General features: G+C 43.0%; 1 protein-coding gene across 6 annotated transcripts in view; it reads right to left on the bottom strand.

The window, feature by feature from the left end:
- Positions 1 to 1,832: 1,832 nt before the first annotated feature.
- AGFG1 (ArfGAP with FG repeats 1) overlaps positions 1,833 to 24,221 on the bottom strand; it is an 82,242-nt gene continuing 59,853 nt past the window's right edge. Inside the window, exons 6-14 of one of the 6 annotated variants that reach the window (XM_030886700.2) lie at positions 21,344 to 21,463; positions 18,433 to 18,642; positions 15,216 to 15,396; positions 13,834 to 13,913; positions 13,535 to 13,627; positions 8,457 to 8,504; positions 6,448 to 6,606; positions 5,224 to 5,315; positions 1,833 to 4,515 (exon numbers count right to left, since the gene is read on the bottom strand). In XM_030886700.2, coding sequence (XP_030742560.2) covers positions 4,456 to 4,515; positions 5,224 to 5,315; positions 6,448 to 6,606; positions 8,457 to 8,504; positions 13,535 to 13,627; positions 13,834 to 13,913; positions 15,216 to 15,396; positions 18,433 to 18,642; positions 21,344 to 21,463 — 1,043 coding nt within the window. In that variant the 3' untranslated portion in view covers positions 1,833 to 4,455. The remainder of the gene's footprint in view (positions 4,516 to 5,223; positions 5,316 to 6,447; positions 6,607 to 8,456; positions 8,505 to 13,534; positions 13,628 to 13,833; positions 13,914 to 15,215; positions 15,397 to 18,432; positions 18,643 to 21,343; positions 21,464 to 24,221) is intronic. The other 5 variants (XM_045294735.1, XM_004701659.4, XM_004701660.4 and 2 more) reach the window with 5 other exon arrangements.

The following is a 24,221-nucleotide window of genomic DNA, read 5'->3' as shown; positions in this document are numbered from 1 at the left end:
GGACTTTATAGATTGGTATCGGACATATGGGCTAATATTGGACTTAAGGACTTGATCTGGACTGGGCTTGGGCTGTTTTCTCAATGTTCAACTGCTCTTGTATATAAAGCTCTTTCTTATACACATATGCGTGTTTATGAAGTTCTCTAATCTACCCGGATTATATAATAAAACAGGCGCAATATTAACAGTTTTGATCAATATCAATATACTAGAGAGGTACAACAAACCAATTTTTAAAACACGCATGTAATTTATTAGCATAGAAAATGTTTTTAAAGTTTAATCAGAAAAGCATAGGCCTTCAAGGTGAACTTACAAATAAATCAATGAAAGCTTATTTTTACAGCCTCTTTCATGGTACCCCCACCCTCTTCGCTCACTTGGTTCAGAATCTCAGCAACTACCCATTCTAACTCCACATAAAAAGACAAAATACCAACAAAAATGAAGCCCACTCCACACCACCCCCCAAAAAAACCTGTAACAAGCCCACAACCAGGTTGACATCCTCACCAGTAATGTACGAACCGAGAGGCGAAATGTTATCGTCACTGATCTACAAAACGGTCACGCACACAACGCTATTATACTCCAACTCTGGCTAGCAGCACAAAACAAGCAGTGAGGTGGACGGAGGGGCTGGGATGCTCTGCCAAAGCATGGAGAGCCACTGCCCTGCAGGGCCTTTCTCACTGACAGTTTAACGAGGTAAGACTGGTAGACGGAACGGACCATGGTGAGAGCATCAGACCACAGCAAACACTTCAAATCGGGGCAGAAATAGCTATAAAACATTTACCAACTGCCCCCACCACACGGGACTACCAATTGGCTTTCCACTCATGGACTCAGAGCCTGCTGCCGCTATGTTGACCCTGATTCATGGTGCCATAGAACTGGCCCCTGGGGACTTCAAGGACGTGACCCTGCCCAAGCAGGCTGCCAGGCCTATGGTTTGAATCATGCTGCAGCCAGTACTTGAGCACTTCACTGTGGCACCCAAAGGTGCTTTGATTCAAACATTAATGCTGTAACTAATGACATTCTCATTTCATGATATAATTTAATAAAATCAATAAGCTAATTTAATGCAAATGTTAGCAAGAGCTTCTCTTTTAAAAGAAACATTTTAAATAGTAGAGGGCACACACAAACTAGGCTAAAATCGCCTTTCAGAGAAGTGGAGTCCTGGTATTTCAGGCATGTCCTTAATCTAAAACACACTCCACTAATTACCTTATCAATGCTCCATTAATTATTCTATTAATTTGCTTATGAAAATTAAATAAAACTTTAGATAAGTTGTATTAGCACTCCTCCCTGGGGGACAGACAACAGAAAAGTGGGTGAAGGGAGACCTCGGACAGTGTAAGTATGACAAAATAATAATTTATAAATTATCAAGGGTTCATGAGGGAGGGGGGCGGGAAATGAGGAGCTGATGCCAGGGGCTTATGTGGAGAACAAATATTTTGAGAATGACGAGGGTAACAAATGTACAAATGAGCTTTATACAATTGATGTGTGTATGGATTGTGATAAGAGTTGTAAGAGCCCCCAATGATTTAAAAATTAAAAAATAATAAAAAGTGTGTGCTCATCAGAACGACTTTCATGAGACAACTAGGGCGAGCGAGACATGTGCTTACTCACTTCCTCCTGAGCTCACAGCGGCAGGCCCAGCAGCTAGAGCTTGCCTGCCTACGGGCATGGCTGTGAGTCCAACACTGCCGGGAAGCCAGTCAACAAAGATGACCCACCTCACAGGGATGTCGCTTGTTGCCAAAATGGCTACTTTCCACTTAAAAAAAAAAAAAAAAAAAAGGTAATTTATGTTAACATGTAATGAGTTTATTGTTTTTAAGTGAATAAATACATTTTAAAAACATTTCAGTATTAATTTCTAACAGTAAATTTCCATTGACATAAGCCACCCACACAAAGTCTCTTGGAGTCTTCCACGATTGCTAAGTTACGGATCTGGAAGAAAAACCGAGCAGAAACTTTTGGATGGCGGTAAGGAAGCAGAGCTACTCCCTCCATTTTGCCCAATTTACAGAAATTGTTCTAGACAGGGTTTGTGATGGAGGCGGGGTGGGTGGACCACAAATAAAGTACTGATTTGCTTCTTCAATTGTACAGAAGGAATTATTTTAAGAAAGAAAAGGAGCCGCTAATCTCTACTGTCACCAAAATTAGAGTTAAACATGCCTGCAAATGAGATTAAAGAGGTTAAAAGAAAAGGCATCCCATCCCTGGTGCTGAGCCAGAGCAGAAGAGGAGAGGAGATGTGCTTCCCCCAGTGGCCAGGACACTTGGGGGGTGCAGTCTGTCTTCAGTCTTGTCATGTTCGAGGTTTTGACAGGAGCTAGTCGCCATCTAAAACGCCCACGACAGTTTTTAACAGTTAACAGCACCACGAGAAGTAAATAACGTTGGAGCTCTTCTTAAAGCAAGCATTGATTGGGTTCTAGGAGCACTCACTGAAAACAGGGCCAGGCCTCAGAGGGTTCCCCTTTGTTGGAAACGTAACATTAACCTGGGAGAGAAAAAAATAGTCCTGAAAAGTATTTGGACAGCAATTGTTTAATTTACTTGGTTCTTAGGCCAGTCGGTTGTGTGGGTCAGGGCCTGCAGCGGTGTCACTTTATCTCTGTCCACACAGACGGAGTGCCAGAGCACAGTGCAGCAACTCGGGAGGCCACACTGGAAAAGGCATTCACATAGTTCAGAACACAGATGTTCACTTCTCTCCAGGTTTGTTTGTTTTTTAAAGTAAATCATTTGAAGAGGAAACTTCTTTTCTGGGTGACACAGAGCCCTGGCAGTGGACAATGACCATGAGGGACACAGATGGGACAGAGAGATCGCCTCTAAGCTGATGGGCTGTTCCTGCTCTCCACCATCCTGGACAGAACATGTTTGTCCATCAGGGCTGTCAGTCTCCTTTCAAGCTAACATGTGACGTTTGGGGTGAAAACGATGGAAAATGTCCAAAAACAAGTGCCTGGTCACCGTGGGGAGATTCAGCGATGGAGGTGGGCTGCTCACGGAGCCCTTCTTCTCCCCCAAACCCCAAGTATTTCAGTTGTGTTTGGTTGTGGTATGACTGCCAGATGTTCTCTGGATGAATGAGACATCACTGTACATAAATAATTAAACACGTTCCTTTGAAGAATAACAAAAAGATATGACTAAACATTAGTATCATTACCTCTTTAAACAAAGCATTCTGTAACTTTAAGGGAACCTGGCCATTCTGCTTAACGTTCCAGTTTTTTCCCCACCAAGTGAAAATAAACAAAAGTTTATTAAGATCAGTTTGTCCCCCAGAAAAGCAAACACAAAACAAAAACTGAGGTGCAATCATGTCACAGTTAATGTCATGTCTGCTTTTCAATACATTCAAAGATGATATTTTTTAAAAAATCAATAGTTAAAATAGGCCTTTTGTATTTTGTCAGAGAATTCCAGATACCTTAAAAAAATTGTAATATACATACATGCAAATTCTTCATATATACAAATTTTCACAAAATCATGACGTTGCAAAGAAATGAGAAAAAGTACGGTGGATTTGACGGACCAGCTACATTTAAATGCTTTACCACGGACATACTCCCAAACATAGCAGTCATTGTCGTTTTAATGAATTGTCTACATGGCCTTTTTATAAAGTGTTCTTTTTTATGCAAAAGTCAGTCACGAGGAAGTCTTCAGGTATTCCGATTCAAGAATTCAAGATGTTCTCAATTCACTGCTCATATTTAAGGCCACTTTGGTAAAGGCATTGCAGCAAAAACACAAAAACAATAGCATATTTTCTCATATTTATTATTGTTCACCTGCAAACTGTAGCAAAACATGATCAGCTTTATTTTATGCAGACAGGTATCCTTCTACATTTTATTTTTTTGAGAATTTAGGCATGTATAAATAGAAGAGCTCTTTAGAAAGGAAAAATTCAACTATGAATAAAACCTTCCAATCTGACTTAGTAACTTTCCAGTAGCATTGGTTCAAATGATTTCAGGTCATTCGCTTCCAGATCTATGACAGCACCTTAAAAGTGGCTGATCTATTTCCCCAGTAACATTTTTCACATAACAATGTGTTAAAGTTACAAATACTGATATGCACAAATAGCTAATTTCTAAGAAAAATATGTACAGTACTGCAGCAAAATGAATGTGGTATCTGCAATAACTTAATATTAGCCAATTTTTAATATACATGATACCGCTACCTTTTTCTGCCAATTCACAGGTTACAAGTTGTTACCGGAGCCCTCTGTTTTGCACATATTACCTGGTGTTTAATACACAATGCAGGTTTTTCAAAGACTTCTCTTGTGTTTAAAGCTAAATCAGTGAAACAATACAACAGTGCAAGAGGCGGAGAGATGTAATGTGACCACGTTCAAGTTCGTTCCGGGAAAGTGTCTATATAAGGCTATAAGAAAGGGTTGGTTGATGAGCTTCCTGCTGGAAACTGCCCCGTTGGTGCACCAGTCTGAAGAGAAACACAAGACACAACAGAAATAAACAGACAAGTACATGAGCAGTGTGGGAAATATGAGAAAAGTGCATGTGTTCAGCAGAGTAAGCGTTCTTCAGGTTTCCCTAGAAGACCATTTACGCTTTCCCGCTGCTGGACACACTCTAACAAAACTCAGTAGGAGGAAGAGGAGGCTGCCTGCTCCCACCAAGATCTACAGTCTCAGAAACCCTGTATAGGACTTGCTATGGGTTGTACTGAACTGGCTGGCAGTGGGGTTTGCTTTGCTTTGGGGGGCTGGGTCTGGAATGATCTGGCTGATGATAGGTATGGTTTGGCTTGGTTTTGGGCTCTAGGTCCTGAGCAGACACGCAGGCAGTGAACCGGTTACAACAAAACCACTTCATGGGGGTGCTTTCCTGTTCCGTTCCTGGCTGTCATTTCACAGCAGGACCCTAAAGGCACGATGGCACTAAGACCCCCTTATGTGCTCACCCACAGCATGTTAAGTGTCCAGTCGGCTCTCACTCAGAAAGCCTGTAGACCACAGCCCACAGTACTGCCTGGCTGTGCCAGGCTCACAATGGCTGCCATGCGAGCCCACTATAGCAGTCTTCCTTAAAGTCAGAGCAGGTGGAAGCATCTCACGCTCACTTCCTTCCTGCGTTTCAGAGTCTGAAAACACATCTAACAATTAAAGGGCCTAAAATCAAAACAACTCACCATGAAGGGATTACTAGATACTCCAGCAGCTGCAACTTGACCAAAAGGAGTCACCACTGGCTTTGTCTGTCCAAATGCTGCAAAACCTGCACCTTGTTACAAGAGAAGCCCCGATTAGAACCTGTACCTGACAAAAGACAACCCCATACTTATGAGCTCTTCTCATGAGTCTCAGAGACAAGTGTCCAGGAGCAGCAAGAGTACACCTCAGTGTCTAACTGCCCGTTCCCATGTCCCCTCCCTGACACCACAGCCAAAGGTCAAAGGAGCGCTTTGGCCACTCTCTGGAATGGGTTCATCACACTGTCTCAGATGTACCGTTTTGGCACCCAGAAGATTTCGCTGGTGAACTAGTGACTATTTGGGAAGGGCTGTAGGGCAGCAACGGCCCAGGTGGCACAGTGGCTAAAACACTGCAACTAACCAAGACTCAGCAGGTCAAAGCCATCAGCCTCTCTGTGGGAGAAAAATGAGGCAGTCTGCTTCTGTACTAAACACTGACACCTTGGGAAGCCTACAGAGCAGGTCTACTGTCCAGGGGTCCCACTATGAGTTGGAATCTACTTGATGGCAGCTGGATCACTTAAGGACCATGCTGGTTTCTATGTGAACAGTCCAGTATACCCAACGATGTATTTCATTATGCACGGATCTCTCACAGACCATGCTTCCAAACCTTGGCCCAACCATGGACTTTAAAAAGGAAAATATGTGATTGTCATTCAAGTGACTTCCAAAATTGTAAACTTCACACTTTAGCAAATGAGAGACATGGGTTAAAAACCTGGTCTCTATGTGAAACTGAAATCTAACTACAGGTTACTACAGCACATAAACTTCTTTAGAGGATCATCTTAGTTCATTTAAAGCATCCTTCTACAACAGGACACATGCGCAACATTGCTGTAAAGACCAGAAACACATGTAACACATATAAGGTCCACACGGTCCTTATGAAACCAAGCAGCTGGCAAGCATGTAATAGGATTCATCAGGAAGGTCCCTCGGGACCCTGAAAGGGAGGGGCACTCTGCAGACATCCAGGGTTCACTCCAGGGTTCACTCATAGAGCTGCAACCTGGTCACCCGGTGAGTCAATCGAGGTCCACGTCCCCAGAGGCTACTGTTTTATGTGGCAAACACTCAGGAGACAATTCTCTTTGTCCATACCCTTGCCAGTACGGTGAGATAAGAAAGCTAACTAAGGACAGTATAGGGTCTTACCATTGGGCTGCTGAGAAAATGCTGTCTGCTGAGGGAAAGTGGCTTGGGCCGGGAAGGCAGGCTGCTGAAAGCTGCCACTAAAGCTGGTGGGAAGACTGTAGGGGGTAGGAGTCCCGAAGCCCGCAGGCATGCTCATGGATGCCGTGCCAAAAGTGGCGGCTGGAGGAGAGAGGGGAGAAGAGTTACACATGGCGGGATGGGTCGGTTTCCAATATTCAACATCACAGGCTAGGTCTTATTTCCTTTGGAAACTACCGATGTGTTTTAAAGGCATCTAAAATCCCAAACAGGTCTGCAACGATAAGGCTTAGTGTGACTGAGAATTGGGATGGACCTGTGGTCACTGAATGACTGACCACCTGCGAGATGCAGGTACTGCCCCTGTGAAATGTGTTCTCTTACAACCCAGCCACTAGAGGGGACCAATAAAGCTTATGGTCTACACAACATCAACCTCTCAGTTTCATTTTAAGAAGGTGTAGTCTACACCGTAATGCAGGTTTTAAAGTTCATCACCATTCAATTCCCATGTACACAATAAACCGTATTTGCTTTTATGGTTCAGTTTTGCTATAAACAACATCCAAATTTTCACTTTTACCTCTTGGAGCATCTGCTCGAATATCAGGGCGGAGGGAGTCCTATGTAAAGAGCTCACTGAACAGAGCTTATAGGAGACAACAGGTGTGAGGCAGACCATTAAAGACTCACACAGCCCTTTTACCAAAGAAAAACATTTTTAAAAACTTCTAGCACAATCACTGGCACATTCAGAAGGCTGTGTTCCATTTCTAATGAATGCATCTTCCTCGTGTGGAAGGTGAATGCGGGCAGCATGGAAGGAGGTCTCACAGGGCCAGACTGGGCAGACTGCTGAGTCATGAAGATCAGGGAAGTGCAGAGATTGGAAAAGGTCTGAAATAAGCCTTTCTTGGGCAAGCTATAGCAAGTCGGGCGGCAAGCAAACACAGTGTTCGGCCCTGCATGTGTCTAGCTGTTACTGACTCATGCAACAGAATATGGCATTTTGAAGGGAATCTGTGTGTGAAGGATCACAACCCCACTAGGTATGCTGTGATCACCCTCCACCGACCCTGATTCGTCAGGGATGAAGTCTGCAACAGAGCAGGGCAGATGCCCCTGATGCTAGGGATGATGTCCCACAAAGCCTCAACAGTGTGTTCCAGGAAGGCTCTCAGAGAAATAGGAAACCAACCCTGTTACTTTAAATACAGAAAGTGAGACCGCTTGTGCATGACGCTATCATAGGCCCAAGTCAATGGAAATCCTGCCTTTTAGGACTTACCAGCATGATCAATGATTTAGGCTCAGAAGCTAAGATCTGTAAGCACGGCAAGAAGTCGGGCTTCTGTTAAAACCGACCAGTCCAGACACATGTTACAGGTGTCTCCTGAGTCGTCTGCATGGTTCTCATGCACGTAACCGATGAACCCGATTAGAATCGGTATTTTTAAAATGACCTTCTTTGCTATTCTGAATGAGCACACCAGGAAACAAGCCAGTGGGAAGCACAGGAGTGAAAGAGTGAGCAGCAGGGCGAGGGGGCAGGCGGGCAAGGTCCAACAGAACACATTTCAGAAGCGCAAGGAAAACACAGCTCAGATTCCTTGAAGCAAAACCAAACACTAAGGAATGACGCGCTAACAGGGCCTGGGCCCTCCCTAGCGTGTCACTCCAGATACTATGAATTCAAGCTCAAAGAAACTAACCATAGCAGCAGGGACAAGTCTAAGGTGACCATAGAGTTATGCAGTAACATTTGCTGGCATTTACAGATGACCACCATGAATTTTCATGTAACTTTGAATGCAATGCAGTTTTATGGCACACATCCATGCCCACTGTGCATTTTAAATATCGGGTGGGGGATGGGGAGAGAGGGTGACCCTATGCCACATGCAGGAAGCCAGAAGCGGTACGTCAGTAGAAGCCCCCACAAGCAGATAAACACACTGCCACAGACCCAGGAACCAGCCATGGCCACCTACCAAAATGAGCGTGAGGAAAGACTTGAGAGTGGAGTGCTCCAGACAGGCCTTTTGGAAAGCCAGAAAGAGAGCGGTGTCAATTCGCTTACAGCTACGACTGTTCAGCTACAAATGCACTGGGTCCCTCACCCCATTCTAAGGGGGTTGGCCCGCTGCAAAGCAGGCAGCGTGAGCACATATAAAGCACATGGCCATCCAGAGAGCCCTTTTATCTCAACTACATTCATGACGCTGTCAGAGTTACACTGTTAGGAATAAAGGAGATTAGAATCATAATTAAGATGAAGAAACATGGAAGCAATTCACTTTTTAAAATCCACACTAACCGCTTATTCCTGTGAAGATACAGGCAACATCCGTCTAGTTTTCACACATCTTCATCCCTCTAAAAGAAATCTGCACCCATGTGCTGTCATGCAACTTCACCAGCTACTTTCCATCTTCACAGATTGAAATATTTCATATAAACAGAATCTTACAGTACTGTGACCCTGTGCGGCTAGCTGCATTCACTTTGCAATGCTCTCAGGGTTCATCTGTGCATCAGACTTCGTTCTGGTTTATGGCTAAGTAACACTCCCTTGTATGGCTAGTAGTTTGCTCATCCACTCATCAGACCACAGACATTTGGAGGGTTATGAAAATTTTGTGGTAGCTACATAATCTCGTATCAACTTGAGGCTGTTAAGAAGGGGTAGAGTAGAGCCTGCCAAGCGGGTCACAGACAGATGATTCCTCCTTGTGGGTGTGGCCTTCTCATGAGGATTTGGGGACTTCCTCTCTTTCTCTGGTGAGGTGGGACACACTCTCTCTCTGCTTCACATTCCTGTTGATAAGCCACATGAAGCCACGCTGATGGTACCCAGAGCCCTGGAGATGTCTCTACTGCAATTGGACCCACAGGACTTTTCACCCACCAGCCTGTGATCTACCGCATTTGGCATTATTGTGAGGGGCTACATGAATCTGAAGAGGAATTTATGGAGTAGTAATGGACTTAAGGGCTACTATCAGACTTGTAGAGTTGATCTGGACTGGGATGTTTTCTCAATGTACAACTGCTCTTTGATAAGCTCTTTCTTATACACACACGAGTGTCCCTGGATTTGTTTTTCTTGACACTATCATGTGTGTCTAAGTTTTTGTGCACACGTGTTTTCATTCCTCTTAGATATATAAGCCAGGAGTGAAATTATTGGGCTATGTGGTAACTCTACGTTGAACTTTTTAAGGTGGCATAATGGGTTGTGAGTTAGGCTGCGAACCACAAGGTCAGCAGTTAAAACCCCAGTTCAAACCCTTTGGCTGCTTTTCTGGATGAGGCTCTCTGCTCCCACAATGGCAGTTCTGCTCTGTCCTAGAGGGTTACTATGTGTCGGAACTGACTCGATGGTAGGTCCGCCCCCACCTCAGCCTATATCAAACTGCTATCTAAAGCAGGTGGTCTGTTTCGTATTCCCACCCGTAATGTACAGAGTTCTAATTTCCATTGAACACTTGCTAGTGCCTATCTTTTTGATTGCAGCCATCCTAGTAAATGTGAAGTGGTATCTCACGTTGGTTTTCATCATGATGGTGTGGGACACTTTTGATGTCTCTTATTGGCCATTTGCATATCTTCTTTGGAGACCTGTCTAACCTATTTTACGTGTTTTTCTCTAAATGCTGGCTTATAGGAATTCTCTATACATTCTAGACACAAATCCCTTATAAATATATGATTTACACAGTTTCTCTGGACTGCTCTACATTGAAAACTTTCTGGGTTTTATTAACTTTTCTGGTTCTTTATTATCAAACTGGCAATTAAATTAAGCCTTTCTCTATAATAAGTGTCGACTACAAACTATGAAATGTTAGAATTGTGCAAGTATTAAGTTGAGGGTGGAAATTTAAGAAGTAAAAAAAGCAACTTTACTATACCACAGTATCTCTCACATGCCCCACATAACATCTACTTTGGTTTTTGCTTTGCTTTTCCTCCCTACTGCCCTTCCACAACACCACAAATGTTGTTCCAATGTTCCTCTTCAGGATACAATACACAAATCAGGTGGGCTTACTGAGTACTTACAGATAAATAAGAAACAGTACTAATTAATGCTGATCAGCATATTTTCCATCAATACAAAACTAAATTATACATATACTTCTTGGTTTCTAATGTTTACAATTCCAAAGGAAAGAATCAGTAAGAAGGTTGATTCAAAAGAGGAAGAAAGCCTATCTGTCCATGTACAGTCTATAGAGACATGCAGTAATTAGAGAAGCAGGCTGTGATCTGGACTGGAAATGATACTGGTTTACATGGGTTATGACCCCTAATATCAGACTAGCCACCAGCTAATTTTGAACCCTCTGGGCAAGTCCGTGAATACTTTGACAAACCCATTCTGGCCAGGTCATAAAACAACGCTACCCTTTCCCGTTCAGCCCCACGGTCCTGCAGGTTTCCACAGCAGCATTAAAGAGAGGCTAGAAAGGCCACTCTCTGCGTGGTGAGGAGGTCTTAAGATTATAAGACAGGATTTCTAATCACTGAAAATCAAATTTGCACTAAAGGTTCTGATAAAAAATTTAAGAAGAAACCCACATTATCAAAGAATCCTAAAATTTAAAAAGGAAGACTTGGACCATTTTAGTCAGTCTCCTGCTGAAAGCTACAGGGTAAAAAGTTAACCCCAAGTTTAGTATATATCCGGAACACATATCAGTAAAATACTAATTTTCAGACTGAGAAATATCACTAAAATGTCATCAATTTCATATCCAACTATTCCTTGATTCCTTCTTTCAAAAGGAATCTCAAGATGTATTTACACAAAATAAACGTCACAGGGAAACAAAAGTCTTTTCTAAAGAACAAAAAGAAAAGTTCATCTGTGGGAAATAATGATATTTCTGCTTCAGTAGAAGCATACAGTTAATTTTGGTCTGTCTGGGCTCCCCACCCCCCACTGTATCCCCCAGGGACCATTATTATATTATTATTATTACTATTATATTTAGTTGTATCTTACGCCATCCAGTGTATCCATTCACCTACAATTATGTTATTTGTCTCCCTCAGTTCCCCTTCCATGGGGTTATAATCATCACAGTTATCAGTTCCCCCTTCCCCTACCTCAATTCCTGCATCCTCAGGATATCATTACTCCTGTTACTGTTTCTGAAGGGTTATCTATCTTGGTTTTCATGCATTGAACAATATTAATTATACAAATGAACATACACAGGTGTACTGAGATTAATGGAGGTAAAACAAAGACCATAATGGTTAAGGGGAGGAAATATTAAAGAACTAGAGGACAGTTATATATTTCATCTGTGCTGTGTGACCCTTCTATAAGGCGCTGTCCAATTATCTTACAGGTGGGTTTTGGGTCTCCATTTTGTCCACGCTCCATAAGTGCAGGAGGATGATCAATGAGATAAATTGAAAACCCTTTGTAGTGGAAAAAAATGAAGAGTTGAAAGGATCTACAACATTTGCCAATTTTTCAAATGATGACATACTGCAGTGCGCAGCAAGAAAGAAATCATGTTCCTTACTATCACCACCATACCACACCACTCCTTCACCCCCACCCCTAAAAGCAAGACGCTATTAAACTCCTACTGGAGTAGAGAACTTTGCAGACATATTATGTTGACATTTCCAGTTACCAAGACATATGCTTGAGCTAGTACAATGATCTCACATCATGCTTTCACATACACAGCATGTTTTAGACCCCAGGAAGACCCTGATATTCAAGACTAAGACCAGCCCGATTCCAAGGACAATGCAGAGACCATGCTGGCTGGGTCCCACAATCCTACTTCTCCCCACAATCCTGCCAGCCACAGAACACCGCTACAGAGATGGATAATAATGTCAGAGAAATTTAGTCAATATAATATGTTGCATCAAGGTAAATACCGTTTCTACTCCTCAGCTGTTAAATGTGTTTATAAGCACCTAGAACCCATCACAGATAATTGGGAGTACTCAATAAATGTTAGAAGGTCACCTTACCATCTTTACATCCCATTCATTAAAATGATCCATAAAGCTTTCTTAAGGTCACCCAGCAAACATTAAGTTTGAATTTGAACACAAATCTGGCTGCACCCAACACGTCTACTTCAAATTTTAAACTAGTTCCATCAATCCAAAACAATGTATACTAAGAAACAGAAATTGCTTCATATATATAATTGATAAAATGTAGAAATACTTTCAATTAAAACAAAGCATTTAAAAATTAAACTGCATGTACTTTTTGTAAACTTCAAATATTTATTAAAAGGCTAGTATACTAGTGACAAACTATGGCTAAAAATATTTATATAAAAAGGCTAATATTATGAGTTATAGCTCAAACTCTTACTATACCTCTTAACAATGACATATTTCTAAGTAAGTATTAATTCTTGGTACTGATCTAATTTGAATGGTACAGGTATCTCTTGTGCCAACATTGCCAGAACTGAAGCTTCAGCGCTAAGACAATTGAGGCTCAAACAAAAAAACAAGATTACACAGCCCAAATTGTCTGCAGTTCCTGAAATCAGGCTGTCAACGCGCCAGTGAAAGACCTGGTTACTCCGAGCTCAGGCACCTCATACCAGGAGAGCTCCTCACCTCGAGGGCTTCAAAAACTTTGTGGGACCACTCCAAGCTCTTTTCATTGTTTCATTACAGATATTTTGAAAACCCTTCATATTTAAACCTCTTATGAAACTGTTCTATGAAGACTGAAAACATTTTAGCCAGGAACCCTGACCTCAGACCATCAAGTAAGTCAAACTGCCTCACTAGAGTCCTACCTTAGCGATAAGTCTTAGGTCCACAGGAGAAATGAAAGTTGGACTGGGGGGTGCTGGGCCCTAGAACACCACGAAGGTCCCTGTCAGCTACACGACCCCAAGACTTTAGAAATACGTGGGTGGTATTTTTACTGAGGACAAAGTCTTCCACCTACACTCCATTCAGAGCCCCCACCCCCCGCCAGCTGTCCTCCGTTCCTGGGCATCTCTGCAACACACCTCCTCTAAACGCTCACCCAATTAGAGCCTGCAGTGGGGCTCCTTACCTGTTGCTCCTCTGGCATTGGTCTGGAATGGATTTGTGGAAGACGCCACAGCAGGGCCACCAGCAGCAACAAATGGATTTGTGGAAGGTGGAGCTTTAAAAAATTGGAAAAGACATGATCATATCCCCATCCTTTTGCATTCAAATAGTTAAAAATACTTGTTCACTTTACTATATTGAGAGAAAACTCCAGCTTTCTGATTATGAGCCATTGTATTGAGCACCTCCTGGTGTGCTTACACAGCTCATCCCACTCAACATCAGCGCCCACTGTGGCTCTGGCGGACTAGAAGCACGTACCTCCAAAGGGGGCAGGCACACTGGAAGAAGCAGGCTGTGTCTGTGCAGACGCACCCACTGGGACTGCTCCAAAGACATTGCTGAAAACAAACATTGACCGCAGTCCGTTAAATAGAAGGTGAGGAGGAGGCAGGACAACCATGGGGGGGAAGACATTTTAAAACTGAGGAAAAGGCCAGGAGAGTTCTGCTGAGGAGGAATTTATTCCCATCATGACTATCCACCTATTCTTTGAGGGTAACAAGGGCTGTCCTAGGAGACTTACTTTGGGAAACCATTCCCCATTCACCCTACAGCCCCAATTTTACCCCTTCAGATTCGCTTGTTCCCAAAACTTAAAGACCACTTCCAAGGAACATGGCTTGAGTCCCTTGAGGACACAGAACCTGCCATTTTTACCAAGGAGCAGGGCTCCTCAGGCAGGCTAGAGGGCTGGAAACCTTGCCTGTATACGATACAGCCCTCGATGGGGAATGTGTCAAGAAACAAAAGCTATCCATTTTGATACTTTTGTTTATTAAAGGCTTCTCGGATTCTATAGCAATACTTTGTGACTTCACCATGTGAATCAAGAAAATCCAGCCTCACCCAGCCATAGAATTGAGCAAATTAGCAATATTTTAACAGACGTTTCAAGTAATTGTGGATACCGAACCATCCCTGCTTTTCCTAGTCAACAGGGATACTTTTCCTATGTCATTTGCAATGTGGACTATGAGGTCTATGATTTATCTTTTCATATAGAACAAAACTCACAGGCCTGACTTGCACTTTAAATGAACCTTAAATTGATAAACTTAGGTGATTTTTGTTGAGACAATGTCTGCCAAGGACCTAACCCTGAATAACCGTGGGTTTGTCAGTCATCCTTTCAAAGACAAGAGGTGTGATGGTTTAGTACTTGGCTGTAAACCAAAAGGCTGGTGATTCAAAGCCATCAGAGGGTCCACAGGATGCAGAGCCCTGATGAAAGTATTTCTAAAACATTACTAGCCAGCACACCTCAAGGTGATACTTTCATTATTCCATCTTCTTGACTAAGAAGGATACATAAAAAAGTCTACAACGTAACCACTGAATGGACTCCCTGGTAAGTACAACTAAATGTACTTTTATCCACTGTGAGAGACGTGTAGCCTTTGATATGTCAGTGTTCAAGAAACAAAACTAAAATGTTATGTCCAATAAAAAGTTTAAACTATGGCAGCCAGGGGCAAGGAATCTATTTTAATTAGCAGATTCAATTCAGTTTCCTCAAGTTTACAAAAGCCCTAAAAAATGTCATGTCCAAATGTTATGCCCAGAAACGGTCGTGACATAACCATGTTATCATTTAGTTGAGGAAAATACCCATGGAGTGTGGCCAGTGAGAGGCCAGGTACCTGCTGGCGTTACTCGTGGACGTGTACGCATTACTCGAGGTGGCTGCCGAGCTGAATACGCTGTCGAGTTCCGCCAGAGCTGCATACTTGTCTGAAGTGGCGCTTGGCTGACTGGGAACTGGAACCACAGTCGCAGCAGGAGCTTTGCTGGTGGCCCCAAAGCCACTGCCCTGATCACCACCTGGGAAGCAGCAGAAACCAGGAACACAATTACACCCAAGATCTGGAGTCATTCATTAACCCTAGCTAGTATGTATGCCCATGAAACACAGGTACACTTAAAACTGATGTGGAGCAAGAAAAACAAGCTGACAGCATTTTGGAGTATTAAACTAACGACCAGTCAAGATAATATTGGACAGCATTAGTTGCCAGGGACACCACTGTAGAAAGATAAAACAATGTTTCCCCAGACTCTATATCAACCTGTAACAAGTCTAGATCCAGCTTAAAGTGAGGACAGAGCCACACACCCAAATGAATATAAAAATTAACACAAAAACTGGAACCAAATGTGTATGAATTTCCATGGAAAAGATAGGGATAGTAATGGCAGGAAACACTAAATTGTGTCCTCCAAAAATATAAAGGACAAACCCTGCACCCAACAAACAGGACCCATTCTGGAAATGGAGATTCTTGTTATGTTAATGAAGCCATGTCACAGAGCAGGGTGGATCCCAGACCTAATCACTTCCAAGTAGCTCCTTATAAAAAGAGCTGGACAGACAGACCTAGGGCAAGGAAGGCCACACACTGCTAGTAGGCCACAGAAAGGAAGAGAAAGGCCCACAGGAGGACAGGACCACCAGAACTGTGGGAAAAGCTGCCACCAAAGGGCTCGCCTTGCAACAGCACTGGCCAGGTTCCAATGCAGTCCTGGATGCCTTACGCGCACCAGTGCACAAAACACTACTATGTCAGGGCAATGCTGCTACTGTCCTCATACTGGGGATGGCAAGATTTGGGCCAGCAGTCCAGGTGCACAATCTAGTCCAGCACCAGAACCATGCTTCCCATCATTCGTTCTGTACTGAAATGCATATTGGATTCCTGTGGGTGTGATCCTGTTTCGAACTAAGCTCTCTTTTGGCTGTGTTAATGAGAAGAGATGTAGACAGACACAGAAAGAGACGGATGGACAGACACACACACACACACACACACACACACACACACACCAGTGCCAAGTAAGGAAATAAGCCAAAAAATGCCCACCAGGGCCTACTGGCAAGAAAGGAAACTGCATGCTCAAGATTTGGTTTAAGCCTCCAGAACTGAGAGAAAATAATTCTCTGTTCTATAAGAATTTACTTTTAAAATCCTAAAATACTAAATCATGCCATACACCAAGACGTTGATTAAAAAGGTAAAAACTAATATATTATAAAAGCTACCAAACAACCCTTCATTTAGTGCTGATAATAGAATTTCTGAACAAAATTTAAAATGTCACTGGTGTTTCCTCTTTAAAACAGGCACAATCCAACCTACTCTGGCTCACAGTGCCTGCCTTCGTGTGGGAAGGCCAAACTGAGCCCCATGATTTCTAAAGGCCGAGTTTCTGGAAACTGACCTATAGGCCTCTCTGACATGCTTCTTTTGGTTAGCAGTCAGCAACTTAATTAACCCTTTGATCACCAGGGATTCCTCTTTTGAAGCATGTAGTTCCAAGACGTTTTCAAAGAATCCATCCATTCTTACTTGGTAGTAGGGACTTACAGAGTTGCCAAGAATTACTCATTGTTGAAATCAACCAGTTAACTTCCCTCACCTCCTGGCACACGATGTTTCGCTCTCTCTTGGAGGCAGCTTAAGTGACACAGAGCGAGAGGCTCCAGAGATAGGCCTGCACTTTGCTTCTGTCTGGGTGGTGTTTGGTCTGGAATATTCTAGGCTCAGGCTCAAGTTTTCCATTTGTGCACTGAAGGGGCTAGGCGAGACCCCCTTGGGCACAGTGAGGCAAGCACCAATGAACTGCTCATTCTGTGCAGGAGTAGGGCATACTCACAGGGGGGGCGGTGATGTCACTGCTCTCCCCTCACGGTCCCCAAAGGAAATGAGGGGGAGGAAAAGCTCACAAATGTAGAATGTTAATGAGTCGTCTATGATCCTTTTGTACGCCCTGAGCACGTCTCTAGAATCATGTCTACTGACTCTTGTGAGGGAGGAAGACATTAAGACCTCTTCCAACAAATCTTAACAATGGGCTGGCACATGCCAGCAGCACTGGCACAGTGAGTGATGGGTAATGCTTCCTGCTCCCTGGAATGGCAGGTTTCAGTTAGTGGGGAGTGTGGACAAGATGCGGGATAATGGGGAAGGCAGGGTTCCGTGCACCAACAATTTTATGACACTGCATCTTAAAAAGATGACTGGCAAAAACAGTTAATAGCTTACCCACAGCGTTATACATGCTCAGTGCTATACAGAACCATCTGGAATGGTTCTCAGAGCAGAGGAGGGACTTTTAATAGGATTAAAAGTTAGCATTACAATGTCTGACTAGATGACTAAAAACCAAGTGAGCAGCCCCACGTAGTCTCAGCAACGGCAGCACCGTTCCCCTCTGCGCCAGGTGCAGTGCACAACAGAGACGCACAGGGCATCCTTCGTGGCTACCACAGAAAACCTGAAAATACAGCCGACTATCCATCAAGATCAACACTGATGCCTGCCTGATGGCCTTGTGTTTGTCAGAGTTGGGCAGCTGATTTCTCAGAGTTCAATCACCAGACCTATCTTCCAAAATACCTCTGGGTGGGGCCTAAAGCGCTAGCCTTTTGCTTTGCAGCCAAGTGTATTAATCCTTTGCGCTACCAGGACTCCAACTCCACAGATCTTAAACTAGTCAGCCATGAGACACTTCCAATTATGAGCCCCAACCTAGCAAAGGATCTTTCACCTTAGTCCATGTATACAGATGACCAGCGCCGCCCCTCTAACCAGGACAGCAGCCTGATGGCTAGCCAGTGGCTGGAGTTATTAACACATTTCTGGGTTCTATCGAGAAGGCTCATCCTGATCAGGACTCCAAAAACACTTGAGATCCATAATGTACCAAGGAATCATAACTCTGACTCAGAAATGTTAAGTGCACACAAAATTGTGAAACAAGTGAGAAAAGTGTAACACCCTCGGGGAATCATGACTGTCAGTAAATTGAGAGCACGGTTTCATATACACACTAGTATTCACTTTGTTGAAAGAGTGATACCTTGCCCAGCACTGAAGATATTGTCTAAATTAGCAAGGGCTGCGTATTTGTCCGCTGTCGGTAGACCACTGTTACTCGTTGACACTCTACTAACAGCCGGTGCTGTCTGATGGCTCTGGGAAGTACTGAAGGCTCCAAAACCAGCACTGGAGGATTTGGGGAAGTTATCAAAATGAGCAACATTAGCATTTACTGATCCAGCACTTCCACCTGTAATAGAATAAACAGAACACTTAAAATTTCTAGACTTTTCCCGATCTCCTTTGGTAGACATCATGATTATTCTTCCTAAGTGAAGTACTCTGCAAGTAACGCTACTCTTTTAAGACTGGTTGCCAAGTGGCATCCAAATGTAATCCAAACTTGGCTTTTTATCATTTGTGAAGCTGGGTTTCAAAGGCCCTGACAATGTCGGGTGACAAACAATAAAGACCTTGACAGCCAGAAACATGCTACTTGTCCTGAAACTCAGTTCCACCCCAGGTGTTACAGAGGAGAGCTGCTCCACAGGGTTTCCTGGGCTCTCATCTCAATGGAAGCAGACAGCAAAGCCTTTCTGCTTCGGCACACTGGCTAAATACAAACAGAGATCCTTTAAGTTAGTACTGGGGGGTGTTAGCTAGTTGTGCCACTGAAAGACCTGCAGAACATCCCATGGGTACTAAATATGACCTGTTACTAGTACTGTTTTATTAGTAAGGTGCAAATTGTCTTACTTAAGGTTTAAGCAGTGACAACCCCATGGAGTCACGACACACACAAACCCCGCAATGACTGGTGGGACAAGTTTCAGATGCACCCTTTCATCCAGAACTTCTCTCAAAGTGACACTGAGCACTGGACTGAATTAATGCCACACAGTAACTGAACTGCATATAATACCATGATGTACACAGCTAAATCTAGCCCTACTATGCAATTTAAGGAATAAAAACTGTAGTAGACACTAAATAAAATTTAAATAGTCCAGAAAAAAATTATTTCTAAGCAGCACAATGTGGGGATCTGTACATTCTATTCTAGAGAACTCCCCCTTAAAATATGGCCTTTCCAGCAGGACCAGTAGATTTGATTCTACACTTCTGATACCATACCTGTTAGTGCTATACTCAGCTCCGGCCAGCGGCCAGGTCAGTAATCTCTTACACAAAAAAACCAAACCCGTTGTTATCCAGTTGATTCTGACTCACGGTGATCCTACAGGACTGAGTAGAATTACTCCGTAGTAGGGTTCCCCAGGCTGAAATCTCTCTCTCGCTCTTCCCCCACCCCCACCCCTCTCTCTCTCTCTCTCTCTCTCTCTCTCTCTCTCTCTCACACACACACACACACACACACACACACAGTGGCTGGTAGGTGTGAATGGCCGACCTTTTGGTTGGTGGCCAAGAGTTTTAAGTGCTTTATCACAAAGGGTCCTTCTGTTATAAAGTGATAGCAAAGCACATCAACAGACCGTTACAAAGTAGAACTGATGATACCACCCCTTAGAAAAGAGAGAGGACTTTCTTCTATCAATCAGTTCTTTAGATGTGGCTGAAAAACAAATGTGCAAGGGGGCTTTAAAAATCATGGAAAAATAGAATGAAAGGAAAATGGAATTTTTTTTCACAAATTTTCTGAAGACTCAAATAAAACTCTGGCTGTTTTCATCAACACTAAGTAGCATGTAGTTCTAAAGATCCTTGGTGGTGCAGTGGGTTGCTAACTGCAATGTTGGGCTGCTAATCCACACAGTCAGCAGTTAGAAGCCAACACTCTCTCCAATAGAAAAAAAACGAGGCTGTCATCTCCTCCCTGTACAGCCTTAGAAATCTTAGAAGTATTTCTACTCTGTCCTCTAGAGTCACTATAGTCAGAATAGAGTCCACTGCAGGGGCTTGGGTTTTGAGTTCTTAAATATATGGCTGCATTTAGAAGACTCGTTTGCTACCTGTAGCTGGTGAACAAAGCAGATGATAAGCTTCAACATCTGTATGCATTTTAACTTATTAAAAACTGAGAGGTCAACTCAATTTACTTACTAAATTATACATTACTGTGATATCTAATGCTGTCAGAGCTTATTAATAGATAAGTGAAAGTGAAGCTTCAAAGGTTACCATCGAAAGATGACTAACAATCTACAGTAGAAAAATCTATGAAACACAGCACAAAACATACAAATCACTGAGAAGCCTATTTGACAGAGAACTTACTGTGGGCAATCTGGGGAGGGCAAGCGGAAGCGAATTCACCAAAACTGCAGCTAGATGGAAGCATTCTAACTGCTGGACAGCCCCAGATTATGTACATTGTGAAATTTAAAGAAAAATTGAAAGAAAAGGCTTGCAGACAAACACAGAGTTAAAAGAAATCAGCCAAAGCTCTAAAGTGTTCGCTGCATTTTAGCAAACAATACAGCAAACCGTGCACGGGAGAGTTCAATTCCTGCACAGACACAATTCACATGTTTGATTTAAATGGCCATTCTGTACAAAAAAAGAAAAACGTAAGGTGGCCATAGATCATCTAATAATCTTGACTGAAAACATTGAGCAGTTTTTCTACATTTGTTGCTCTAAAAATGGCTTGTATTTAAGTTCTTTGGAAGCAGGCAGTTCAATTCTATCCAAAGGCCTGGAGTCCCCCTGGTACTGGAACCTACCCTGAATTCAGAACATCAAAGTCCCTGTGCAGGAAAAGGCTGAATGCAATGAATTACACAGCACACCAAAGTTCAGACACAAACAAAAAACATAGCTAAAAATGAAAAATTCAGGTTTCCCCAGAGCGTGGTAGGTAAGAGAATAATTTTAAAATCAGATCATTACAGAATTTAAGTTTAGCGTAAGTTTTCAAAACTACACTGAAAGATTTTTTCTTTCTTTTCTCAAAGGAAACATGTAAGCGCACGCTGGAGAAGCTCTACCTGTGGCTTGGGGCTGAAAAGGAGAGTGACTTGCTGTGGGGAAACCTCCAAAATTACTCGAACCACTAGACTGTCCAAATGCATCAAAGTTTGCAAACTCTGCATTTGCAGAATTCTGAGCTGTAAACGGTAAGGAACAAAATATGTTAATGATGGTGGAAACTACAAAATGAACATAGATGACAAATGAAGGTAACAATTTCATAAGCGTTTCTATACATCACCACTTACTTTAAAGGGAATACATTCAGAAATCAGATTCTAAGTCATACTAGTGTTTAAACCAATTCTGAGCGATATTAAAGATTACCCAGCAATTTCCCAAACACTCTGCATAGTTCTCTTCAGCCCCTTTCCCTGTCCCCAGACACAGTGACTATCAAAGTAAGGGTTAACAAGGAGAGCTCTGACAGCAGAGCCTCACACTCAGGACTGGACCTGAGAGCTCAGGGTTCAAGAATGGTGCTGAGTGACCTGGCAGTATGTGAATATAAAATGATGATGATACAAGGTTTTAAATCACATTAATAAAGTTTCACTGTAGGTTGATAAATATGTCACACCATAGCATGTAGTATTGGTAAAAATAAACCTGAATGTATAACAACAACAACACAATCCCAGCAAACAAATTAACGACAGTTATATTCTAGGAGAATATTGTTTTAAACACAAATTTAAGCAACTATGAAAGCCAATAGAAATTGTAGTATAGCTGAATTTCATATTCAGAGAAGACCCGGTGCTATCTCCTACTTCGTCCTCCGCTTTAGAGCAAAATGTTAGGCTTCCATCAACTTAAAATGGATGTTAATAAATAACATAATTTGAAAGTTCAAAACAAACAAACACAAGGTTATGATTTTTTTTTGGGGGGGGGGGTCTTTGATGCCTGATACCTAATCCCTTCGTGAATGAGAGGGGGGGTGCAGAGTGGGGACCCAGGGCCCATCCGGGAGAAATTGGACATCCCCTTGCAGAAGGGCTGCAGGGAGGAGATGAGCCAGTCAGAGTGCAGTATAGCAACGATGAAATATACCATTTTCCTCTAGTTCTTAAATGCTTGCCCCCCCACCCACTATCATGATCCCAATTCTATCTTTCATACCCGGCTGCACTGGAAGATGTACACTGGCACAGATAGGAACTGGAAATACAGGGAATCCAGGACAGATGAACCCCTCGGGACCAGTGGAGAGAATGGCGATATCGGGAGGGTGGAGGGAAGGTGAGGGAGAAAGGGGGAACAGATGACAAGGTCTACATATAACCTCATCCCTGGGGGACAGACAGCAGAGAAGTGGGTGAGGGAGATGTCGGATGGTGTAAGATATAATAAAATAATAATAATTTATAAAATTATCCAGGGTTCAGGGGGAGGGGGAGCGGGGAGGGAGGGGGAAAAATGAGCTGACCCCAAGGGCTCAAGTAGAAAGCAGGTGTTGTGAGAATGATGAAGTCCACATATGTACTAATGTGCTGGACACAAATGATGTATGTACGGATTGTGAAGAGTTGTATGAGCCCCTAATAAAGTGATTATAAAAAACAAACAAAAAAACCCAGCCCAAACAGCAGCTGGCTTTTGCCGTGATGGAGACCCAGAAGTGGCCTGGGATGCACAGCAGAAGTGCCCAGTGCTCCGGAAGAGAGGAAAGGAGGTCAACGCCCCGAATAGTTAATGAGTCAATGTCAAATCCTTTACTAGCAATTCTCCTAAAGAAATAATCTTACAAAAGAATATGGTGATATCTAAAAGCTACACAATGTGTGATCCTTTTTTAAATGCGAGTTTGCACTGCTGAAAAGTAGGCAAAATCCAAAAGGTCACAGTTCTCATTTTGTTCCTGAAAATGGTTTTCAAGCATGTATTTCAAAATCTCCCAACACTACAATGAAGTGCGCCCCAGTTAATGCTGACCACTTAAACATAAAAATGTTATTTTCTGTTTGTTGTACAATGGTGGCTTGCCTGTCACCATGGTACTGAAAGCTATGTCACCAACATTTCAAATATCATTAAGATCACCCATGGTGGATAGGTTTTAGCAGAGCTTCTAGACTAAGATAGGCTAGGAAGAGGGGCTTGGTGCTATACCGCTTAAAAACCCTAAGGTTTTTAGAGTTTCACAGCAGCATACCACCCAACATCATTGTTCAAAGTGAGCCCCTGCACTGGAAGGCATTCAATGTGTCGTGACCACCACAATGCACTGGAACATACCGAGAGCCACTGCGAAGATGGCCCAGGCCCAGGCAATGTTTCTGCACATGGATGGTGTGACCAAGAGAAATGTTTACACAAGTTCACACAAGAACTGCAATGTGGTTACCACACAATATAAGCATGCCCAGCATAACTGGGCTAAGAACCAGGAAGGAATGGTCTATTGCCTGGAACAGCCCTGCCCTTGCCCTGGCTCTGCCAGTTTCCCCATGAGCAGAACGGGAGGGCTTACTCGATGGTCTCTACTTAGGAATCCAGCACTGAGTCTGTCACTTAGAAGCCAGCAGGAGGAACTGCCATAGAGCTTTGTAATACTGAAATGGAGAAAGACCAAATTCCACTGAAAGACTGTTAACATGAGTTGCAATGCAGTGGATTACTTAATGCAGTTCTTCTAGTCATACCAAACAGACAAACTCACTGCTATCTAGTCGGACGCTGACTCACAGCGACACTTTAGGACAGGATAGAACAGCCCTGTGGACTTCTGAGATTGGAACTCTTTACAAGAACTGAAAGCCCCGTCTTTGTCCAGAGGAGCGGCAGCTGGTGGTTTTGAATTGCTGGCCTTGCAATTAGCAGCATAACTACTACATCACCAGGGCTCCTTCTTGTGACCAGTCTTCCTTTAAAGCAGCAGTTCTCAACCTG

Source organism: Echinops telfairi, unplaced genomic scaffold, assembly GCF_000313985.2.
Source record: "Echinops telfairi isolate 266 unplaced genomic scaffold, ASM31398v2 ScPeMD7_3;HRSCAF=10, whole genome shotgun sequence".
Taxonomy (NCBI): domain Eukaryota; kingdom Metazoa; phylum Chordata; class Mammalia; order Afrosoricida; family Tenrecidae; genus Echinops; species Echinops telfairi.
The sequence above is the reverse complement of the archived record's forward strand: the minus strand, read 5'-3'. Positions and strand labels throughout refer to the sequence as shown.